This window comes from Salvelinus fontinalis, chromosome 29 (genome assembly GCF_029448725.1).
Source record: "Salvelinus fontinalis isolate EN_2023a chromosome 29, ASM2944872v1, whole genome shotgun sequence".
NCBI classification, from domain to species: Eukaryota; Metazoa; Chordata; class Actinopteri; order Salmoniformes; family Salmonidae; genus Salvelinus; species Salvelinus fontinalis.
The window spans coordinates 33,851,465-33,873,038 of NC_074693.1; the positions used below are offsets into that span (position 1 = coordinate 33,851,465).

Consider the following 21,574-nt stretch of genomic DNA (forward strand, 5'->3'; position numbering starts at 1 on the left):
GGCATAATTAGTGAAAGTGGTACAGTTGATAGAATGTTAATTAATCTGCTGATAGAATCCTCATCTTTAGATCCGGTCCTGGTCAGAGATGAGATGCATTTCTGTTTATAGAAATAAACCTGCTGTTATCATTGACTCTCTCTCCATCCACTACTTCCCTCTACCTCCCTTTACCTACCACTCACTCCCCCTCTCTCTACCCTCCCTCTTCCTCCCTCTGCACATCCCACGACACATGCAAACGCAAGTGTCGCCTGTGTGTTGAGGTCCGTCTGCATCTGTGAGCCCAGTGGAATGTGCGGCGGGTCAGATGAATCCCGACAGTATCTCTGTAACAGACAGAGTTGTGAGCGCCTGTTCCAAAACGGGCCCAACGCACCAGTGTGGCGTGAAGGGACAATGTGCAAAACGGATCTCGTTAACTCTCCATGCGTCAGGTTACTTAGACTCGGGGCATGAAGTGTGGAATAATAACCGTGTCTCTCTCTCTCTCCTCAGAATCCACATTTAGTTTTTTTTTACCCTAACACTACACAGCTGAATCAAATGATCAAATTGGGATGATTAGTTGATTATTTGAAATCAGCTGTGTAGTGTTAGCGCAAAAACCAAAATGTGCATCTTTTGGGGTCCAGAGAACCCGAGTTTGGGAAACGCTGTTGTAGCTGCTGCGTCATCATGAATCAGGCAAAGGAGAGTAAAAACAATTAAAAAGGGGATGCAGGCAGAGAGAACAATAAGGCAGCAGGGTGAAAGTAAGAAAAATGGAAATAGGGAGAATAACGAGAGTGGAAGAGAACTAGAAGATAGAGAAGGAAGAGAGAGGAGTAAATGTCTGCAATGAATGAGACTAAAAGAGGTGAAAGTAATCCTGTATGGTCACATTATGCAGGTCAGAGGGCACAATTTAAAGTATGCATTAAGGTATCTGTAATAGAATAAATGTGGCAAAAATGTAATGTAGACATTAATAAAGGTCGATAACTTCCAAATATATATATCTTTTTGTCCCCCGTCGGACCCGGGATTTGATACCAGAAACCGTCTGGTTGCTTGCTCGACCCTTCAATTGAGACCCATCCCCTCTCTGTAAAATAAATCATGCCTTCCAAAGAACAGTGACGCCACCTGTTGGCAATTTGCAGTCATTACAGTTGAAGCCCAAATACAGAAAGCCAGTCCCCATCTATTGAGAGAAGAAACACAGCAGAACTACTGACGATTAAAAGCAGCAGGTGGCTGTGGGGTAAGGAAATCACCTTCCCGGTGTTGACAAGCATGTAAAACCGTCGGGAAATTGACAAGACCGCGTTCCGTGGTGAGAGGCGATAGGACGCCCAGCTTCTACTTTGAAGTTCACTCTGCCATCGTTTGCTCTGGCGTTTCCGCTCTACATGAAACAGACAGCAGACAGATCAGTGTGTATCATGTATTTTATTAATTAACCACCACGTAAAGTCTAACATCCAGAACAGACTAATCAATCCAGCACAATCAAACCCAACTGCATCACATCTCATAATTCATTTTTAAAAAACAGTCCAAAAATGTGATTTTTTTTAAAAAGTTCATATCAAGCCTTTTATTTGGTATACAGATATTCATATATTTATACAGTATATAACACATGTGCCACTGCAAAGTCAGAGAAACTAATCATCTTTTAAGGAACAAAAATAAAGAAAAATTATGAGAAACTTCAGAGGAATACAGTGAAGCGTGTCGTCGTGGTAACAATGACCAACAGGAATGATGAGGTAAACTGCCAGGCAGAGAAACTAAACAAAAAGCAACTAGCTCAGGCTACAGAGAGGCAGCGGAGTGGCATGGGCCCTTAAGTGTCAAATACATGTGGATACCCAAGTCTAAACACACAAATACATGATCAGAGACTAACTAAAAATACAGTCTCTCATACACACAAACCAAACGCTGGCACATACCAAGGACAGGAATCATACGGATGGACATTAGCTTGTGCGCGCACACACCCAGCCACCCTCCAGCGGGTTCAGCTGAGGGACATCCAGAGCTAGAGAAACACAAGGGGGGTGTGCCAGACCAGAGGGAATGGCGTGTGAGGATGAAGAAAACAGAAGGGCAAGAGAGCTAAAGGAGAAATGGAGGGCAGGGTTACAGGAGGAGGAAACACTTCAAAAAGAGATTGAAGGTGGAGGGGCAGTAAAATGAGATGAAAGCAGAGTTACAGGAGGAGGAAAAGAGATGGGGGGGCAGTGCGAAAACTGTCTGACAGTCAGTGGTTGACTCCCCCTGGTGGTCACTCTGAGTCTCGCTGGACCTCAGAGGCATCAGCCCTACAGATGGGACACGTCCTGTTAGCCTGGAGCAAGAGACAACCAGAGAGGGAGAGAGGGATACATAGTTAACACGCAGGGATGACTTAATCATTACAGGAGAACTTCAGATTGTTTTTTTTAGAGGACGCTTCGGTTGGATCAAGAACTAGGTATGAAGACATAAGATGTTTCACAGTATCTAGAAACTTGCGTTTGCCAACTACACAGATTTTTTTTTTTTTAAAGCAACATAAAAATATATATATTTCGCCAGCCTTGGCTTTATACCTGTTCAGATAACACTCCAGCTGGCAGTATGCACCCTGTCAGTTTGTTTACCAACTCAGAAGTACACTGAACAAAAATATAAACGCAACATGTAACAATTTAAAAGATTTTACTGAGTTACAGTTCATAAGGAAATTGAAAGAAATTCATTAGGCCCTAATCTATGGATTTCACATGACTTGGTATACAGATACCTTAAAAACAAAAGGGCCGTGGATCAGAAGTCCAGTCAGTAACTGGTGTGACCATCATTTGCCTCATGCAGCGCGATACATCTCCTTCGCATTGAGTTGATTGTGGCCTATGGAATGTTGTCCAACTCTTCAAAGGTTGTGCAAAGTTGCTGGACATTGGCAGGAACTGGAACACTGTCGTACACGTTGATCCAGAGCATGGAAGAACCGACACATTTTTCGGCTTCCAGGAATTGTGTACAGATCCTTGCGACACAGGGCGTGGCATTATCATGCTGAAACATGAGGTGATGGCGGCAGATGAATGGCATGACAACGGGCCTCAGGATCTCAGCACGGTATCTCTGTGCTTTCAAGTTGCCATCGATAAAATACAATTGTGTTTATTCTCCGTAGCTTATGCCGGCCCATAACCCCACTGCCATTATTGGGCACTCTGTTCACAACGTTGACATCAGCGAACCGCTCTCCCACAGTCTGCCATCTGCCCGGTACAGTTGAAACCGGGATTCAGCCACGACGAGCATACTTCTCCAGCGTGCCAGTGGCAATCGAAAGTTAGCATTTGACCACTAAAGTCAGGTCAAGAACCTGGTGAAGACCACAAACACACAGATGAGCTTCCCTGAGACGGTTTCTGAGTTTGTGCAGAAATTCTTCAGGTTGTGCAAACCCACAGTTTTGTCAGGTGGCTGGTCTCAGACAACCACGCAGGTGAGACAAGCCAGATGTGGAGGTCCTGGGCTGGCGTAGATGTGGTCTGCGGTTGCGAGGCCGGTTGGACGTACTGCCAAATTCTCAAAAACGAGGTTGGAGGCAGCTTATGGTAGAGAAATTAAAATTAAATTATCTGGCAACAGCTCTGGTGGACATTCCTGCGGTCAGCATGCCAATTGCACGCTCCATCAAAACTTGAGACAGCTGTGGCATTGTGTTGTGTGACAAAACAGCACATTTTAGAGTGGTCTTTTATTGTCCCCAGCACAAGATGCACCTGTGTAATGGTCATGCTGTTTAATCAGCTTCTTGATATGCCACACGTGACAGGTGGATGGATATCTTGGCAAAGAAAAAATGGTCACTAACAGGGACGTAAACAAACGTCTGCTCTAAAATTGGAGAGAAATACGCTTTTTGTGCCTGTGGAACATTTCTGGGATCATTTATTTCAGCTCATGAAACATGGGACCAACACTTCACGTGTTGCATTTTATATTTTTGTTCAGTGTAGTTGATTGTGCTTTGTGAAATACTAGAGCGAGAGACTCACCCTGAGCCACTTGTCGACACACTTCCCGTGAAACTCATGACTGCAGGGTAGAACTCGCAGCAGTTGACGAGACTCAAAGTCACTCATACACACCACACACCTGCAACACAACTTCATTACAACATTTCAACAAAACCACCAGCTGTATACTCGGATCGGCAAGGAGGATAGTATCCTCGATTCTGGTAGGTCAAGGGGAAGTACTCACAGCGTCTGTTCTGATTGGTGGTTGTTGGGGTTGAACCTATAGGAAGGCAGCTGCTCGATGTCTCCCTTAGTCAGTCCTCGGAGTTTGGCCTCTCCCAGACGCTCGGCCAGGTTGAGAAGAGCCTCGTAGTTCTCCACCTCTCCGTCATCTACGTCTAGCTCCAGGCTGATGGCAGGGCCTGTAGGCTGGACTGGCAGCATAGAGCTGACAGACAGGGAGAGAAACGCACTTACCTACAGACACTGCGCATACACAGCTCATGTGACAAACAGAGTACAAAAGAGCTTGACTGTATTCACACAAATACGCTATGCCACAAGAGTAGGCTACTTCCAACCAATGGGGCAGAGTCTCCTGACTGTCTAAACTACAACACCCATGATGTAGAGCTAGATGGGTGACTTACAGGAAGTAAGGCAGGAAACTGGGGTGGTAAGGCGAGGGTGGCAGTGGCTGCTGCGAGCGGTAGCGTCGTCCTGGGATTCGTCGTGGCATGAAGTTAGGATACGACTGAAAGAGAAGGGAGAAATAATTTCTGGATTTCATATGACCAACTGAAAAAACATCCAACGCAGGCCTTTTAAATGAATTACAAGATAATGATGCAACAATCCCTCTGATGTGGGAGAGCTAAAGGGGATTGGGGATAATGAGCAGAGGCAAGAGAGACACTCACCACTCCAAAGAACTCCTGTGGAAGAGGCTCATGGGAGAGGAAATGGAGCTGAGTGGAGTGGGGGGGCAGGCCGGGGTGGGCCGCAGGGGGGTAGTGTAGACCCGCCCCTAACGACAAGTGCTCCCCCAACAGCTCCACGTCATTCTCTATCCTCTGTAACGGCTAGGTTAAAAAGAGCGAGAGAGATGTCATTAATGAGCTTCAAATGGCTTGTAATGCTAGACTGAACACACTAGCACACACCCCTTTTGTAAAACCCTAGCGCCACTCACCGATCTGGCCTGCTGTGTGGGGTAGGATCCAAACTGTCCGGGCTGGGGGATGTGAGGGGGATGGTGGGACAGGTGGGGAGGGGGCAGGAGAAAGGTGGGGTCACTGGACAGCAGAGAGGGGAACGGGTAGGGCATGGGCAGATGTTGCACAGAGCACGTCTGCAGAACCTGAGAGAGAGAAATACCATATGACATTATGATTTCATCTCTCCTCTATACAAAGTGTATTGGTTGCAAATGTTATAGCAGGTGCGGTAAAATGCTGGTGTGTGTGTTACTAGCTCCTTACAGGGCAGTAAAATGCTGGTGTGTGTGTTACTAGCTCCTTACAGGGCAGTAAAATGCTGGTGTGTGTGTTACTAGCTCCTTACAGGGCAGTAAAATGCTGGTGTGTGTGTTACTAGCTCCTTACAGGGCAGTAAAATGCTGGTGTGTGTGTTACTAGCTCCTTACAGGGCAGTAAAATGCTGGTGTGTGTGTTACTAGCTCCTTTCAGGGCAGTAAAATGCTGGTGTGTGTGTTACTAGCTCCTTACAGGGCAGGAAAATGCTGGTGTGTGTGTTACTAGCTCCTTACAGGGCAGGAAAATGTCAAAACAAGTACAACTAATAAATCAAAAACCAGAAGTCACGTCAGAACAAATCCATTTACCAATCCAAACATGACCAGTAACCCAAATGCAATCTGAGTACATGCACCAAAAATACATACTAGGAATGATATGCACAGCAGTAGATCTACCACAGTGAGCCATGTCTAGAATCTAGGATAAATACAGTGGAAAAACAGTATAAAGGAAACGGTCCTGAGTATATACTCAAAAGGCTCCAATTATTGACACCCACGACAAAGATGCATTACGTACACATGGATATGAACACACATACTGATGGAAAACAGGGTAGGAAGGAGGTACAGTGCCTTCAGGAAGTATTCACACCCCTTGACCTTTTCCACATTGTCACTGGCCTACACACCAAACCCCATAATGTCAAAGTGGAATTGTTTTTCACATTGTTATTTGAATTCATAAAAAATGAAAATACAAAAAATGTCATGAGTCAATAACTATTCAACCCTTTTGTTATGGCAAGCTTAAATAAGGTAATGAGTAAAATTGTGTGTTAAGGCATCACATAAGTTGCATGGACTCACTGTGTGCAATAGTGTTGAACATTATCTTTGTATTACTACCTCATCTCTGTAACCCATACATACAGATCATTTTAAGGTCCCTCAGTCGAGCAGTGAATTTCAAACAGATTCAACCACAAAGACCAGGGAGGTTTTCCAATGCCTCGCAAAGGGCACCTATTGGTAGACGGGTAAAACATTTAAAAAGCAGCCATGGAATATCCCTTTGAGCATGGTGAAGTTATTAATTATACTTTGGATGGTGCTGCAATACACCCAGTCACTACAAAGACACAAGCGTCCTTCCTAACTCAGCTCCCGGAGAGGTAGGAAACCATGAGGCCAATGGTGAATTTTAAACCGTTACAGAGTTTAATGGCAGTGATAGGAGAAAACGGAGGATGGATCAACATTGTAGTTACTCCGCAACACCTAAAGGAGAGTGAAAAGAAGGAAGCCTGTACAGAATAAACATATTCCAAAACATGCATTGTTTGCAACAAGACAAAGCAGTGGTTCCCAAACGTTTTAGAGCCCCGTACCCCTTCAAACATTCAATCTCCAGCTGTGTACCCCCTCTAACACCAGGGTCAGCACACTTAAATGTTTCTTTGCCATCATTGTAAGCCTGCCACACACACACAATACATTTATTAAACATGAGTGTGAGTTTGTCACAACCCGGTGACAAAGGGCTCTTATAGGACCAGGGCACAAATAATATAATAATCAATAATTTTGCTCTTTATTTAACCATCTTACATATAAAACCTTATTTGTTCATCATATTGTGAATAACTCACCACAGGTTAATGAGAAGGGTGTGCTTGAAAGGATGCACATACAGTGGGGCAAAAAAGTATTTAGTCAGCCACCAATTGTGCAAAGATGAGAGAGGCCTGTAATTTTAATCATAGGTACACTTCAACGATGACAGACAAAATGAGAAAAAAAAATACAGAAAATCACATTGTAGGATTTTTTTATGAATTTATTTGCAAATTATGGTGGAAAATAAGTATTTGGTCACCTACAAACAAGCAAGATTTCTGGCTCTGACAGACCTGTAACTTCTTTAAGAGGCTCCTCTGTCCTCCACTCGTTACCTGTATTAATGGCACCTGTTTGAACTTGTTATCAGTATAAAAGACACCTGTCCACAACCTCAAACAGTCACACTCCAAACTCCACTATGGCCAAGACCAAAGAGCTGTCAAAAGACACCAGAAACAAAATTGTAGACCTGCACCAGGCTGGGAAGACTGAATCTGCAATAGGTAAGCAGCTTGGTTTGAAGAAATCAACTGTGGGAGCAATTATTAGGAAATGGAAGACATACAAGACCACTGATAATCTCCCTCGCAAGATCTCAGCCCGTAGGGTCAAAATGATCACAAGAACAGTGAGCAAAAATCCCAGAACCACACGGGGGGGACCTAGTGAATGACCTGCAGAGAGCTCGGACCAAAGTAACAAAGCCTACCATCAGCAAGGGCATTGAAGATGAAACGTGGCTGGGTCTTTCAGCATGACAATGATTCCAAACAAACCGCCCGGGTAACAAAGGAGTGGCTTCGTAAGAAGCATTTCAAGGTCCTGGAGTGGCCTAGTCAGTCTCCAGATCTCAACCCCATAGAAAATCTTTGGAGGGAGTTGAAAGTCCGTGTTGCCCTGCAACAGCCCCAAAACATCACTGTTCTAGAGGATATCTGCATGGAGGAATGGACCAAAATACCAGCAACAGTGTTTGAAAACCTTGTGAAGACTTACAGAAAACGTTTGACCTCTGTCATTGCCAACAAAGGGTATATAACAAAGTATTGAGATAAACTTTTGTTATTGACCAAATACTTATTTTCCACCATAATTTGCAAATAAATTCATAAAAAATCCTACAATGTGATTTTCTGTATTTTTTTTCTCATTTTGTCTGTCATAGTTGAAGTGTACCTATGATGAAAATTACAGGCCTCTCATCTATTTAAGTAAGAGAACTTGCACAATTGGTGGCTGACTAAATACTTTTTTGCCCCACTGTAACTCGCGAAATGTTGTATTGGAGAGTCTCAGTCATATATCATTTCCCACACAGTCTGTGCCTGTATTTCGTTTTCATGCTAGTGAGGGCCGAGAATCCACTCTCACATAGGTACGTGGTCGCAAAGGGCATCAGTGTCTTGACAGCACGATTTGCCAAGGCAGGATAGCGCAGCCCTATCCAGAAATCTGGCAGTGGCTTCAATTGAATTTAAATCATTCACAGAACCGCTTGTTGCAATTTCGATGAGGCTCTCTTGTTCAGATATCGATAAGTGGACTGGAGGCAGGGCATGAAAGGGATAACGAATCCAGTTTGTGTCATCCGTTTTGGGAAAGTACCTGCGTAATTGCGCACCCAGCTCACTCAGATTCTTCACTATATCACATTTGACATTGTCAGTAAGCTTGAGTTCATTTGCACACAAAAAAATCATACAATGATGTAAAGACCTGTGTGTTGTCCTTGTTAATGCAGACAGAAAAGAGCTCCAACTTCTTAATCATAGCCTCAATTTTGTCCCGCACATTGAATATAGTTGTGGAGTCCCTGTAATCCTAGATTCAGATCATTCAGGCGAGAAAAAACATCACCCAGATAGGCCAGTCGTGTGAAAACTCATCACCATGCAAGTGGTCAGACATTTAAAAATTGTGATCAGTAAAGCAGAACTTTAACCTCGTCTCTCAATTGAAAAAAAAAAAAAAAAAAAAAAACTATTTTATTTTTAAGTGTCAATACTTTGCCCCTTGATAACCAACATCTCAGCACCCCCTGCAGCAACTTGCCCGAGCAAGTTATAATCTCCACCCGGCACAGCCAGAAGAGGACTGGCCACCCCTCATAGCCTGGTTCCTCTAGGTTTCTTCCTAGGGAGTTTTTCCTAGCCACCGTGCTTCTACACCTGCATTGCTTGCCGTTTGGGGTTTTAGGCTGGGTTTCTGTACAGCACTTTGAGATATCAGCTGATGTACGAATGGCTATATAAATACATTTGATTTGATTTGCAGACAACACCATTCTGTATACATCTGGCCCTTCTTTGGACACTGTTAACAAACCTTCAAACAAGCTTCAACGCCATACAACACTCCTTCCGTGGCCTCCAACTGCTCTTAAGTGCTAGTAAAACTAAATGCATGCTCTTCAACCGATTGCTGCCCGCACCCGCCCGCCCGGCGTCACTATATGGACGGTTCTGACTTCAAATATGGATAACTACAAATACTTAGGTGTCTGGTTAGACTGGGAACTCTCCTTCCAGACTCACATTAAACATCTCCAATCCAAAATTACATCTAGAATCAGCTTCCTATTTCGCAACAAAGCCTCCTTCACTCACGCTGCCAAACATACCCCCATGAAATTGACTATCCTACCGATCCTTGACTTCGGCGATGTCATTTACAAAATAACCTCCAACACTCTACTCAGCAAATTGGATGCAGTCTATCACAGTGCCATCCATTTTGTCACCACAGCCCCATATACTACCCACCACTGCGACCTGTATGCTCTCGTTGGCTGGCCCTGACTACATATTTGTCGACAAACCCACTGGCTCCAGGTCATCTATAAGTCTTTGCTAGTTAAAGCTCCACCTTATCTCATCTCACCATAGCAACACCCACCCGTAGCACGCGCTCCAGCAGGTATATTTCACTGGTCATGCCCAAAGCCAACACTTCCTTTGGTCGCGTTTCCTTCCAGTTTTCTACTGTCAATGACTGGAACGAATTGCAAAAAATTATATCTCCCTCTCTAACTTTAAGCATCAGCTGTCAGAGCAGCTTACCGATCACTGAACCTGTACAGAGCCAATCTATAAATAGCACACCCAACTACCTCATCCCCAAATTATTACTTACCCTCTTGCACCCCAGTATCTCTACTTGCACATATATCACTCCAGTATTAATGCTAAATCGTAAATGATTTCACCTCTATGGCCTATTTATTGCCTTACCTCCCTAACCTTACTACATTTGCACACACTGTACATAGATTTTTATATTGTGTTATGTTTGTTTATGTGTAACTGTGTGGTTTTTGTCATACAACTTTGCTTTATCTTTGCCAGGTCGCAGTTGTAAATGAGAACTTGTTCTCAACTAGCCTACCTGGTTAAATAAATGGTGAAATAACAAAAATAACAAATAAAACCAGCGCACTTCTGTACGTTGTAAAAGCGGTACATGGTCGCTGCCCATATCATTGCATGGAGCAGAAGATTCACGAGAGTTCAGGGGCCTTGCTTTAACAAAGTCCTCTCGGTGGACGCTGCAGTGTACCCAAGTGGCCTCGGGAGCAACTGCTTGCTTGCGCGTTCCCACTCCACTAGGTCTTCCTGTCATGGCTTTTGCACCATCGGTACGGATACCAATACATCTTGACCACCAAAGTCCATTTGATGTCAAAGCTGTCCAGTAGAAATATCCTCTCATGTTATCCTGGTTTCCAGTGGCTTGCAGAAGAGGATGTCTTCCTTAATTGACCCGTCATAAACGTAACGGACATATACCAGGAGCTGTGCCAGGTCTGTTGACTCATCCAGCTGTAACATAAACAATTCACTGGCTTGTATGCGAAGCAGTAATTGTTTCAAAACATCTCCTGCCATGTCACTGATGCGTCATGAAACAGTGTTTGATGAAGACATTGTCTGTTTAGTTTTGGCCTTTCCCCCAGCATTGTTCCAGCCATATCCACAGCAGCAGCAATAATTAAGTCCTCCACAATAGTATGGGGCTTGCCTGTCGTAGCCACTCGGTAGCTCACCATATAAATACACTTCTATACCCTTCATATTAAAATGGTATCTGTTGCTTTTATACATGTCTTACTACTCAAAAGCGTCTTAATTCTCACTCAAAACTTCTGTGGATAATTTTTTAAATATTATTGTCATGTTTTTTTTCTAAATGTCTGTGCAAGAGTGAAGGTTTCCCGCAAGAGAGTAACAGTTAATGTGATTGGATGTTAATTATTTGACATTGCATTATTTCGCTTAACACTAGATGGTTGGATTTTATTTTTGGCAGTGAAACGAGGCTACTCAGGCGAGAGAGAAGAAAACTCACCCAAATGCATAGCCCCATTGGAAACCATAAATGTACTGTTTGAAAATGTGAATAATTTTTTTTTTTAAATGTGAATCACATTTTTATTTGGCGTACCCCCGATGGCATTGCACGTACCTCAGTTTGTGAATAGTTGGATTAACAGCAAATAAATGTGGCAAAGCTAATCCCTTTTTGTCCTGAATACAAAGTGTTATGTTTGGGGCAAATCAAATTCAAGACATTACTTAGTACCGCTCTCCATATTTTCAAGCAAAGTGGTGGCTGCATCATGTTATGGGTATGCTTGTAATCATTGAGTGGGGAGTTTAGGACTAAGAAAAAAACAGAATGGAGCTAAGCACAGGCAAAATCCTAGAGGAAAACCTGCTTCAGTCTGCTTTCCACCAGACACTGGGAGATTAATTGTATTGTTCTGTTAAAAGGTCAAGGCCAAATCTACACTGGAGTTGCTTACCAAGAAGACTGAATGTTCGAGTGTTCGAGTTAGTTTTGACTTAAATCTACTTGAAAATCCCTGTCAAGATCTGAAAATTGTCTATTGTGTCATTGTATTGTGTGGAGATGGGTGAATTATTTTGTGTTAATCAATTATGCAATCGGGCTGTAACAACAAAATGTGGAATAAATCAAGGGGTATAAATACTTTCTGAAGGCACTGTACATGAAGTAGACATTATGATCAGTGTCAGAGTATCAAGGAGATACACAAGTCAGACAGTCAGGCTAGTTGAACTCACAGATGGAGGGACACTGCAGACAGGGTAGTGCTGCCCACTAAAGACCACCGAGCATGCTGGGAGCTGCTGGGGGGCCGAGTGGGAGGGCAGGCCGGGGGGGCCGCCAGGGGGAGAGACTGGGTACGACACCTGAGCAGAAGTCAAAAATCAGAGTTCAAACAACCACACTACCTGAACCCCCACGTAGAAGGATAAAAGATGACCCTAATCAAATTCAATAATGCTTTATTGACAAGTGTAAAAAGCAGCTTCCTGTTTCCTCACTGACCTGGTCATGGAGGTCCAGCACCATACTGCTCTGCTGCTGAGGGGGGTGAGGGTGCATCAGCCTGGGGGACAGGTTAGCAGGGTGGTGGAGGGGGCGAGGGGACAGGTTGGGGGGGTGGTAGGGGCGCTCCTCAGGCTGGTTATAGGGGTAACTCTGAGGGGGGACAGGGTGGCGGTAGTTCTCATCCTGAAGCCCTGCTGAGAGGCTGTGGTGGGGGTGATGGTGTGGGTTGTGGTAATGGTGGTGGTAGTGGTGGTGATGAGGGTGGGGGGGTTGGTGGTGGGGGAGACGGTCACGGCGGCCTCGCTGGCGTCTCATTGGAGGACTGGGGGGGGAAGAGAGAGGGAGAAATTAAGATGTCAGTCTCTTTCTACCAAACATCCTCATCACAACAGATAATGCCCAGAAGAAAAATTACTCTACAATGATGCCGAACCCATTGTAACATTTAACACACACACACACACACACACACACACACACACACACTTACCTGCGGCGGTTGCGGACAGGAGTGTGGCATCGCTCTGGCAGGTAGTGTGGGTGTGGTCTGCGACTGGGTGGGGGTGGGGCCCAGGTAGTGGGGGTGTGGGGTAGCTCCCAGGGACGAATGGGAGAAGATGGGGTGGGGGGAGGGGCAGAGCTTAGATCTAACATAGACTGCTGGGAAAGACGCTGTCGCTTAGGGCTAGGACTGTCCTCCATCTACAGAGAGAGAGAGAGAGAGACAAATACTTTTTTTTAAGTAGAACTGACAGAATTAACTACTTTGCAGATATTAAAACAGAATTATAAATCAAAAACACAAAATTCCCAATTTATGCTACAAAACCCAACTTCATATAAAGTTTTTAAAAATATGGAATTTTTTGCGAAATATGACCTGACGCAGAGTAGGGTACTGTTGACAGAATAGATGGATGCAGTTTAATGCATGATTAATATAATTCACCATTACATTTCTTGGTAGTCCAACAAAAATTGCTCTCTGGTTGTAAATCACAGCTGGTACATTGTTTGCTGCTTACAGCCATTCATACGGATGCACGGTTTCAGTTAACTCAATATTTGACCAAAAAAAAAAAGACAATTAAGGCCAATACAATCAAACAAGCGAGGGCATCACAAGTATATCATAACGTGGTTAATAGGTTAGCTTATCTATTCATGTAGCTATTCATTTAGTAAGCTAAAAGCACAGAGCCTAGCTAGCTACCTAACCGTTGGAAGGATGTCAAGTCACCAATGAGTGGGTGAGTGACCAACTTCCCCCATATACATTTTTCGGTGGCTGTAGCTAGAGATATTGGTGTCTTTTGGGTATCTAGCAAGAAATGTGAATCATTTTGCTAGTTAACTAGGCTGAACTTAAAAACGACTTATGCCAACTATGGATACCTCGTTTGTAAAATGGCAAGCAGGCTACTATTATTCCCCATCGTTTATCAGTGCAATTTTGACAGCCAAATACAAGCTGAAACCTTTTGAGAGGGTTTGTCCACTGTTAGCGTTAGCCAGAACAATTTAAGGTTAAATCTAACAGTTGTTGATCCAATAGTCAAAGGGAGGAGATCCCTACCTGTTCGTGGTTTGATCAATAGGACTGTACATTTCCCAAATGTAAGAAGACTCCGTGGTATTTACATACAGTACCAGTCAAAAGCAGACATCTACTCATTCAAGGGTTTCTTTATTATTTACTATTTTCTACATTGTAGAATAACAGTGAAGACATCAAAACTACATGGAATCATGTAGGAAGCAAAAAAGTTAAATCAAAATATATTATGTTTGTGATTCATCAAAGTAGCCACCTTTATGACAGCTTTGCATTCTCTCAACCAGCTTCACCTGGAATGCTTTGAGAACATATTCTGAGCACTTGTTGGCTGCTTTTCCTTCACTCTGCGGTCCAACTCATCCCAAACCATCTCAATTGGGTTGAGGTTGGGTGATTGTGGGGGCCAGGTCATCTGATTCAGCACTCCATCACTCTCCTTGGTCAAATAGCCCTTACAGAGTCTGGAGGTGTGTTTTGAGTCATTGCCCTGCTGAAAAAAACACTAAGTCCCACTAAGTGCAAACAAGATGGGATGGCGTATAGCTGCAGAATGCTGTGGTAGCCATACTGGTTAAGTATGCCTTGAATTCTAAATAAATCACGACAGTGTTACCAGCAAAGCACCCCCACACCACCTCCTCCATGCTTCACTGTTGGAACCACACATGAGGAGATAATTCGTTCACCTACTCTGCGTCTCACAAAGACAGGGCGGTTGTAACCAAAAACCTAAGATTTAGACTTATCAGACCAAGGACAGATGTCCAACGGTCTAATGTCCGTCGCTCGTGTTTCTTGGTCCAAGCAAGTCTCTACTTATTATTGGTGTCCTTTAGTAGTGGTTTCTTTGCAGCAATTCAACCATGAAGGCCTGATTCACACAGTCACCCCTGAACTGTTGAGATGTGTGTTACTTGAATTATGAAGCATTTATTTGGGCTGCAATTTCTGAAGCTGGTAACTAATGAACTTATCCTCAGCAGCAGAGGTAACTCTGGGTCTTCCTTTCCTGTGGCGGTCCACACGAGCCAGTTTCATCATAGCACTTGGTTTTTGCAACTGCAGTGGAAGAAACTTTCAAAGTTCTTGAAATGTTCCGTATTGACTGACCATGTCTTAAAGTCATGATTTGCTGCCATTTCTATTTGCTTATTTGAGCTGTTCTTGCCATAATATGGACTTGGTATTTTATCAAATAGGGCAATCTTCTGTATACCACCCCTACCTTGTCACAACACAACTGATTGGCTCAAACGCATTAAGGAAAGAAATTCCTGAAATGAACAAGGCACACTTGTTCATTGAAATGCATTCCAGGTGACTACCTCATGAAGCTGGTTGAGAGACCGCCAAGAGTGTGCAAAGCTGTCATCAAGGCAAAGGGTGGATACTTTGAAGAATATAAAATATATTTTGATTTGTTTAACACTTTTTTGCTTACTAGATGATTCCATGTGTTATTTCATAGTTTTGATGACTTCACTATTATTCAACATTCTAGAATATAGTAAAAATAAAGAAAAACTTGAATGAGCAGGCACGTCCAAACTTTTGCCTGGTACTGTATGTGCAGAAATCCAGTCAGGTATATTTTGTGACTTTTGGCAAATGCTTTCTAATGATCTAAAGTTGTGCTGTTGCTACTGCCTGTAAACACTCTAGTTCCAAGTGAGGGATGGCAGAACCATGTAGCAAATGGATTATTTGCATATAGGCCTACTGTAGCTGATTGGCTATGGTGCACCAATCTGTGTAGCCTGGACATGACTGACATTTTTATTCGGTTTTATTTACTGCAGTGTCTTAATTGTTCAAATGCACAGCCACTTTCCCACTCTATATTGCTATAAAAATCTAAGCACAAATGCCTTACTCTACATCATTCCCAAATATTCTATGAAAGTTTGACACAGTGACCATATCTATGTGCCCGCTTGACAGAACATGTTACAAAAAAATAAAAGCATCATATGAACATAGTTTTATAAGATTTCATGCTGCTAAAAAACTGTCAGTTCCATTTTAACACCATGCTATAGCATTCCTACAGCGGTCCTGGTACTGGGTGTAATAGGAAAATATACTCACCTTGTCCCGCTCATCACTGCAGACGTTATCAGGGTGGAAGTGAAGGACACCTATAGGCCAGAGAGAGAGAATAACAGGAGGGCCAAACCAGGCAGTAGGCTGTACAAAGCCTCACACATAGACCTGGACGGGCCTGGTTAACATGTACAGCAGCAGTCATGCTCCTTTAAACCCTCTCTGCGATTACCATCTGTAGAGAAAGTAGCTGCCCAAATTATGTTTAACCTTTGAGGGAACATACACACTTAGTATTGCTGGATAAAGTCTGCTCAGTCTAGGTCTGAATGTGTCTTAGTGGCTTTGAATGGCCTGGTTTAAAAAACAGACAATGTTCTGTCTTCCACTGACAAGAGGGAGAACCATGCTCTCTACAATGTAACAATCTCTCTTATCTCAAATTTAAAACTACCCCCTCTGCTGTCTCACAGACACACTACAATATTACACAGACACACACTCCAATCTTTCACAGGCAGAGACGCCCTTGAACTGTGCTGACGGAGTTTCCTGAAAACCAAAAACACCCCCACCCCCACCTCTCTCCCTCCCCCAACTACCCCCCTGCCTCCCTCAGGCTCCTCCGAAAAAAAACAGATCGGAGAGCGCTCCTCTCCCTGCGACGCCACAGCTCTATGAAGTCGGGTGAGACTGACAGCTCAAAGACGCTCCGCCAGTGGCAGCAGAACCGAAAAGAGCAGCCAGGCGACTGGCGCTCAGCTCCGACGGGGAGGGACAGAGATCCAGACACTGAGCCGTGTGATGTGACACAGGGAAAGGATTGGGCCGTGTTGGGTGACGTTTACCAGGTTATATAGGCCCTAGTCCCTGGGCCTCGGTACAGAAAGGGCACTTATTTGAGCCAGTGGCAGCATGATTCGTACAACCCTGGCTCCAGGATTGACCCACTAGGCCAAGCCTAAGCTGCTCTTCCTCAAGGCCAAAACATGCAGTTTGTCTGTTCGAGCTCAGACCGAGGGAGAGAAACAGTGGTGAAATGAAGTGGCATATTCAACACCTCCAAATCCAGTAGACACATTCCCCTGAAAGTAATGTTAAGAGGCGTGACATGCCGAGAGCTCTGCTCACAGCACACACTAAACCAAGTACGCTGTAACCCACACACACAGTATTCAAGAGGCATCTGCTTAGAGCAGGGGAGGAGGATAAAACAGCTGGGAGATACAGAATTTCAGTCAGACCCATAAATCCCTCTTTGTAGTGCGTCAGTGTGTTGGCAAGTGAGCCTAATGTGTGAAGGTTTGTGAGCCGCACAAGTGTGTAGCCAGGTGTGTCCGTGCGTGCACATATTCCTGTGTAGGTTATTTATTAGGTCCGGATGGCGGCAGAGCTATTACAAAAGCTCTTCATTAAAAGCTTGCATTCATTCATATGCCTTTCTGCCTCGAGGTAATCCAGTCTGTTCTAATGGTATGTTTCCTCAGAGCAGCGTTTTCATAATCTCCCGCTGTCGGGTGAACAGCCGATAACAGACTCATTGTCAGCCAGCTACTTTTTCCACTTCATAAATTAACTGGGCTTCTTTCCATTTAAAAAGTTTCAATTCGCTAGTCAGGGAAGTCTGTATAGCCTTCTCCCGCTAGAATGAATGATACGCAACTTCTACGGATGAACGATAGGACGGCGCCTGTCAATCACAAAGTCGAGCGATGACAGGGAACCACTGCTGGTTTGTCAGTCTGCTGTCTGTCCCAACTCTCTGCACCCGTGTTATTTTTGTGCGCTGAGGTTGGCTGCAGTTAAATGTATTCTTTTCATGGAGGGAGCGCATGATGCTCCATCTAGTGTGAGAGTGAATTTACACATCCCACGTCAGTGATAATAATGGAGTTGAAATCCACTTATCTTTTTGAGGCACATTCATTTAATTTCTTTGCGTGTTTCATAGGCCTACGGCCAGCCACAAAGTCGGGGTGGATAGGCTATTTACGGTTATTTGAGCAAACAGTTTGCGTTTCACGAGTTTTTAAAAAAGTTGTAGAACTTGACTGAATAAAGTCAATCTATATCCCATTGCTACTCCTAAATCCAGTGGCGGATTTAGGCATAGGCGATATCTTCCCGGGGGCGGCACAGGGCGACTGCACAAAACAAATATGAAAAAAAATAGTCGGAATAGTGACATTTGCGCGATCTGTTTTCTATCGCACATTTGCACGTCATGTCAATGATGTCACTGTAATGAACTGTGGTTCAATTAACCTTGTCGGAGTGGGCGCCCTGAGTCTAGTTTGTGAGCTAGGCAGGCTACTGCCTGGGAAGGTCTACCCCTCAGAAGTACGAGATGGGGAGGCGGTGGTAGGTTGACCTCAGGTCTCCCCACTGGAAGCCCTAGGTAGGGGGAATCTATCAAATAGCGCACTTCTAACTTTTTACAGTACTAATACAATTAGTTGTGCAATTTAGTTTGTGTGTTATTTGTTTGAAGAACAATAGAATGTATGCACTCACTACTGAGTGTCTGGATAAGAGAGTCAGCTAAATGACAAATGTAAATGTGAATTAGAACGTACCAGAGCCAACCAAAATAGAGCTTGTTCTGAAAAGATTGTTATGACATGCCCAGGAAGCTCTGGTTCAAAACACCCATTAGACAGCTTTGCAAACGTAATGTCCAAATACTTTCGTTACTCACAAAATAAGGAGTTTCAGAAAGCAACCATCTTCATTTAGTCCCGTCACAGCCAATATGTACATCCCAAAAATGGCTAAATATCTATTTACAAGCAACCCAAAAATGCCTCTCCAATGTATTGAGCTGGTACTGTATATGCAGTAATCTATTCTACTGTATTTTAGTCAATGCCACTGACATTGCTCGTCCTAATATTTGAATATTTCTTAATTCCATTCTTTTAGATGTGTGTGTATTGTTAGATATTACTGCACTGTTGGAGCTAGGAACAAGCATTTCGGTACACCCACAATAACATATGATAAATATGTGTATGTGATCAACATAATTTGATTTGAGCGGTTGTTGACGTCTGACCTCTGCGTGGCAGTAATTAGTGATTCATGCATTGGAGGTACTGAATAGATTTTTCCCCCCCAGCTGCTTGGAAAATTGTCAATTTTTGGAAGTACATACTGCCTGTAACACGGGTGTACATAAAGAGTTGCTCAGCAAAACTGCATATTTGGTGAGTAACAAACTTATTTTTGACATAATTGCAGAGCTGTCTAATGGGAGTTTGAATAGGAGCTTCCTGGGTGTTAAAGAGAATACGTCGACATCTCTAACGCAAGTGGAACCCACAAAACACTACTGGGTAACACAGATTGAATTCCCTGTATATAAAATTGCAGAGTGCAAATAATGAACGTCTTTTCTTTAAATCAATTTGGGCTATCAATTCAAAACATACCTTCACATGCTAATTTACCATGTCCAAAACTGTCTCATCCAGCTCCCATTTGTCCAAAGCTCCCTTAAAAATACTCTTTGGAGGCAGCATGAGCCATCTTTCAGTAATTGAAATATATTAATGTTGTTTGGAAATGTAGGCAATTTATTGATCAAACAGGCAGTTCAGGCCTTTCACATAAGCAGTGAGGATGCTACTAACAGTTTCTGTCCATACCCCTCAGTCACCTGACTACAGAAAACACTGGATGGATGAGAATATTTTCAGACAAACAGCTAGAACCCTGCACTGAAGATGTTATACAGCTAAGAGAAACACTGCACTGTTTACATGTCAAGCCTGGCACCTGCTAAATTGCATGGTACACTCAACTATGCACGGGGTGTGATGCATCAAGATTAGTAGGAAAAAGGGAGGGAGACGTTGACGCTTACCAGTGCCGGGGTGTCTGTGTGCTCCATGCGAAGCGTGGCGTTGCGCCCCGCTAGACAGGTAGTTCCCCTGGGTGTGCTGGTTCTCTGTATAGCTGCGCGCTGTGTGCGGAGCCCAGCCGGTGTTGTTCTGTTGCGGGTAGTTCACCCCGATCCCTCCGCTGGCATTCATGTTCCCGTTGTTGATTGCGTTATTGCTGTTGCCACCACCGTTCATGCCATAGTGAAAAAAACCTGACCGTGACCGCGACCGAGTCCTCGGGGGGTCCATGGCTGAAGGGGCGGTGGTAGGTGGACGTAATGGAGGTATCTGGGCGAGATGGAGGTTTGCCGTAGCCTATTTCCCTCGCCTTGCTATCTTCGTAATCGGCCTGTTCTGGAGTCCCTTCCTTCGCATGAACCGCTCGGATTGGGGCGTAGGTAAAACTGGAAGCAGCGGGTGTTCGAGCCGTCCTCTCTACGGTCGTTCGTGAATAAGTTCGTTCGTGCACCTTCTCTTGGTCTGTGTTGCGCGTCACCGTCAGTTAAAAACGTTCCAAATATGGATTTATTATTTTATCCCTATAGGAGGTCAATTTGGTATATTAGTTTGTTCGGTCATAGCAAGGCACATAATGAAAACGTCCAAAACAATCCAGATAGAATAAATATTTGTTATGCACCTATGTATCTGGGCTGTACCCGTTTCGGTTTTTCTATTGTCTCATATGAAGCTTGCCTGTCTACTACTGGTTTTCTAGCTACTTGTTAGTGTGAAATGACACACGCTCGCCAGAGTTCCACATTCAGTTACACTATTTGATGGTTGGATAATGTTAACACACAACTGATATTAAAGTAAATAATATTACTACAACTGTAGCTACCTAGCCAGCCAACAAACTTAGGTGGCTGCTATTTAACGTTAGCATATTAGCTAACGTTAGCAGTCTCGCGGGCTAGTTAACGTTAGCTAATAAACCACAGCTCAGAAATGCAATTTGCTAACGTTAGATACATTTGTAATATTCCTCAATTCCCACATTACAATTGGTAACCCTCCACAAATTCTATATGGATAACTAGCTACGTTGTTTTGCTACTAAATTGTTAGCTCAACCCGTCGTTGTCTACGTTAGCGAGCTTATTGCTAACGAGCTAGAAAAACAATTTAACTAGCTAGCTGCCGAGATCCGTTGCTAGAATTTCTGCTCATTGTTGGCATGCATGCTGCTAACCTTTTTAGACGGTGTTGGTTGATCCCAGATAGAAGCAGCCGAATGCCTTGTCTGATCTCCAGAGAATGTTGGTCTTCGTCAGATTTAAATCCCCACCACGCATTGTACATTCACTGTTGAAGCTGGTGATGTTTTCTCTGTAGATGTCAGTGTGGAGCGTAAGTGGATATCAATCAATGGGATGTTAGCATCTCTAGTCAGACCACGCTAATCGAGTACAGAAATCTCAAGACGCATTTCTTGCGATGTGCAAACATCATCAGACTACTCGAATACATTTATTTGAGCATTTGTTCGATATAAAACGAGTGGTGTCTTTTCAGGCCATATTATTGATTATCCCGACAACAATCGAGCACTGCGTTGATTCTTTTTGTCTGGTAAGCGAGGGGGAGGAACCAACCAAATAAATAATGTAGTAGTCTT

General features: G+C 43.8%; 1 protein-coding gene across 2 annotated transcripts; it reads right to left on the reverse strand.

Annotated features, from left to right (window-relative positions):
- Window positions 1-1,415: 1,415 nt before the first annotated feature.
- On the reverse strand, window positions 1,416-21,539 carry LOC129827860 (E3 ubiquitin-protein ligase RNF38-like). Of its 2 annotated transcripts, XM_055889099.1 has the most exons (12): window positions 21,149-21,539; window positions 19,935-20,492; window positions 16,115-16,164; window positions 12,959-13,170; window positions 12,466-12,790; window positions 12,198-12,326; window positions 5,206-5,373; window positions 4,934-5,095; window positions 4,664-4,767; window positions 4,258-4,461; window positions 4,050-4,149; window positions 1,416-2,341 (listed from the first exon to the last, which is right to left on the reverse strand). In XM_055889099.1, the coding sequence occupies exons 2-12, from the start codon at window positions 20,200-20,202 to the stop codon at window positions 2,279-2,281; spliced, it is 1,785 nt and encodes a 594-aa protein (XP_055745074.1). In that variant the 5' UTR covers window positions 20,203-20,492; window positions 21,149-21,539; the 3' UTR covers window positions 1,416-2,278. The 2 variants fall into 2 exon arrangements, with proteins under 2 accessions (XP_055745074.1, XP_055745073.1); XM_055889098.1 differs by having other exon boundaries at window positions 19,935-21,539.
- Between the last annotated feature and the right edge of the window lie 35 nt (window positions 21,540-21,574).

Excerpts from the sequence above, each read along its gene's own strand:
- LOC129827860 (XM_055889099.1), bottom strand. The coding sequence starts at position 20,202 with ATGGACCCCCCGAGGACTCGGTCGCGGTCACGGTCAGGTTTTTTTCAC. Across the intron at positions 5,374-12,197 it reads TCTGCAGTGTCCCTCCATCT|GTTCTGCAGACGTGCTCTGT; the intron begins GTGAGTTCAACT and ends TCTCTCTCTCAG. Across the intron at positions 4,768-4,933 it reads CACAGGAGTTCTTTGGAGTG|TCGTATCCTAACTTCATGCC; the intron begins GTGAGTGTCTCT and ends CTTCTCTTTCAG.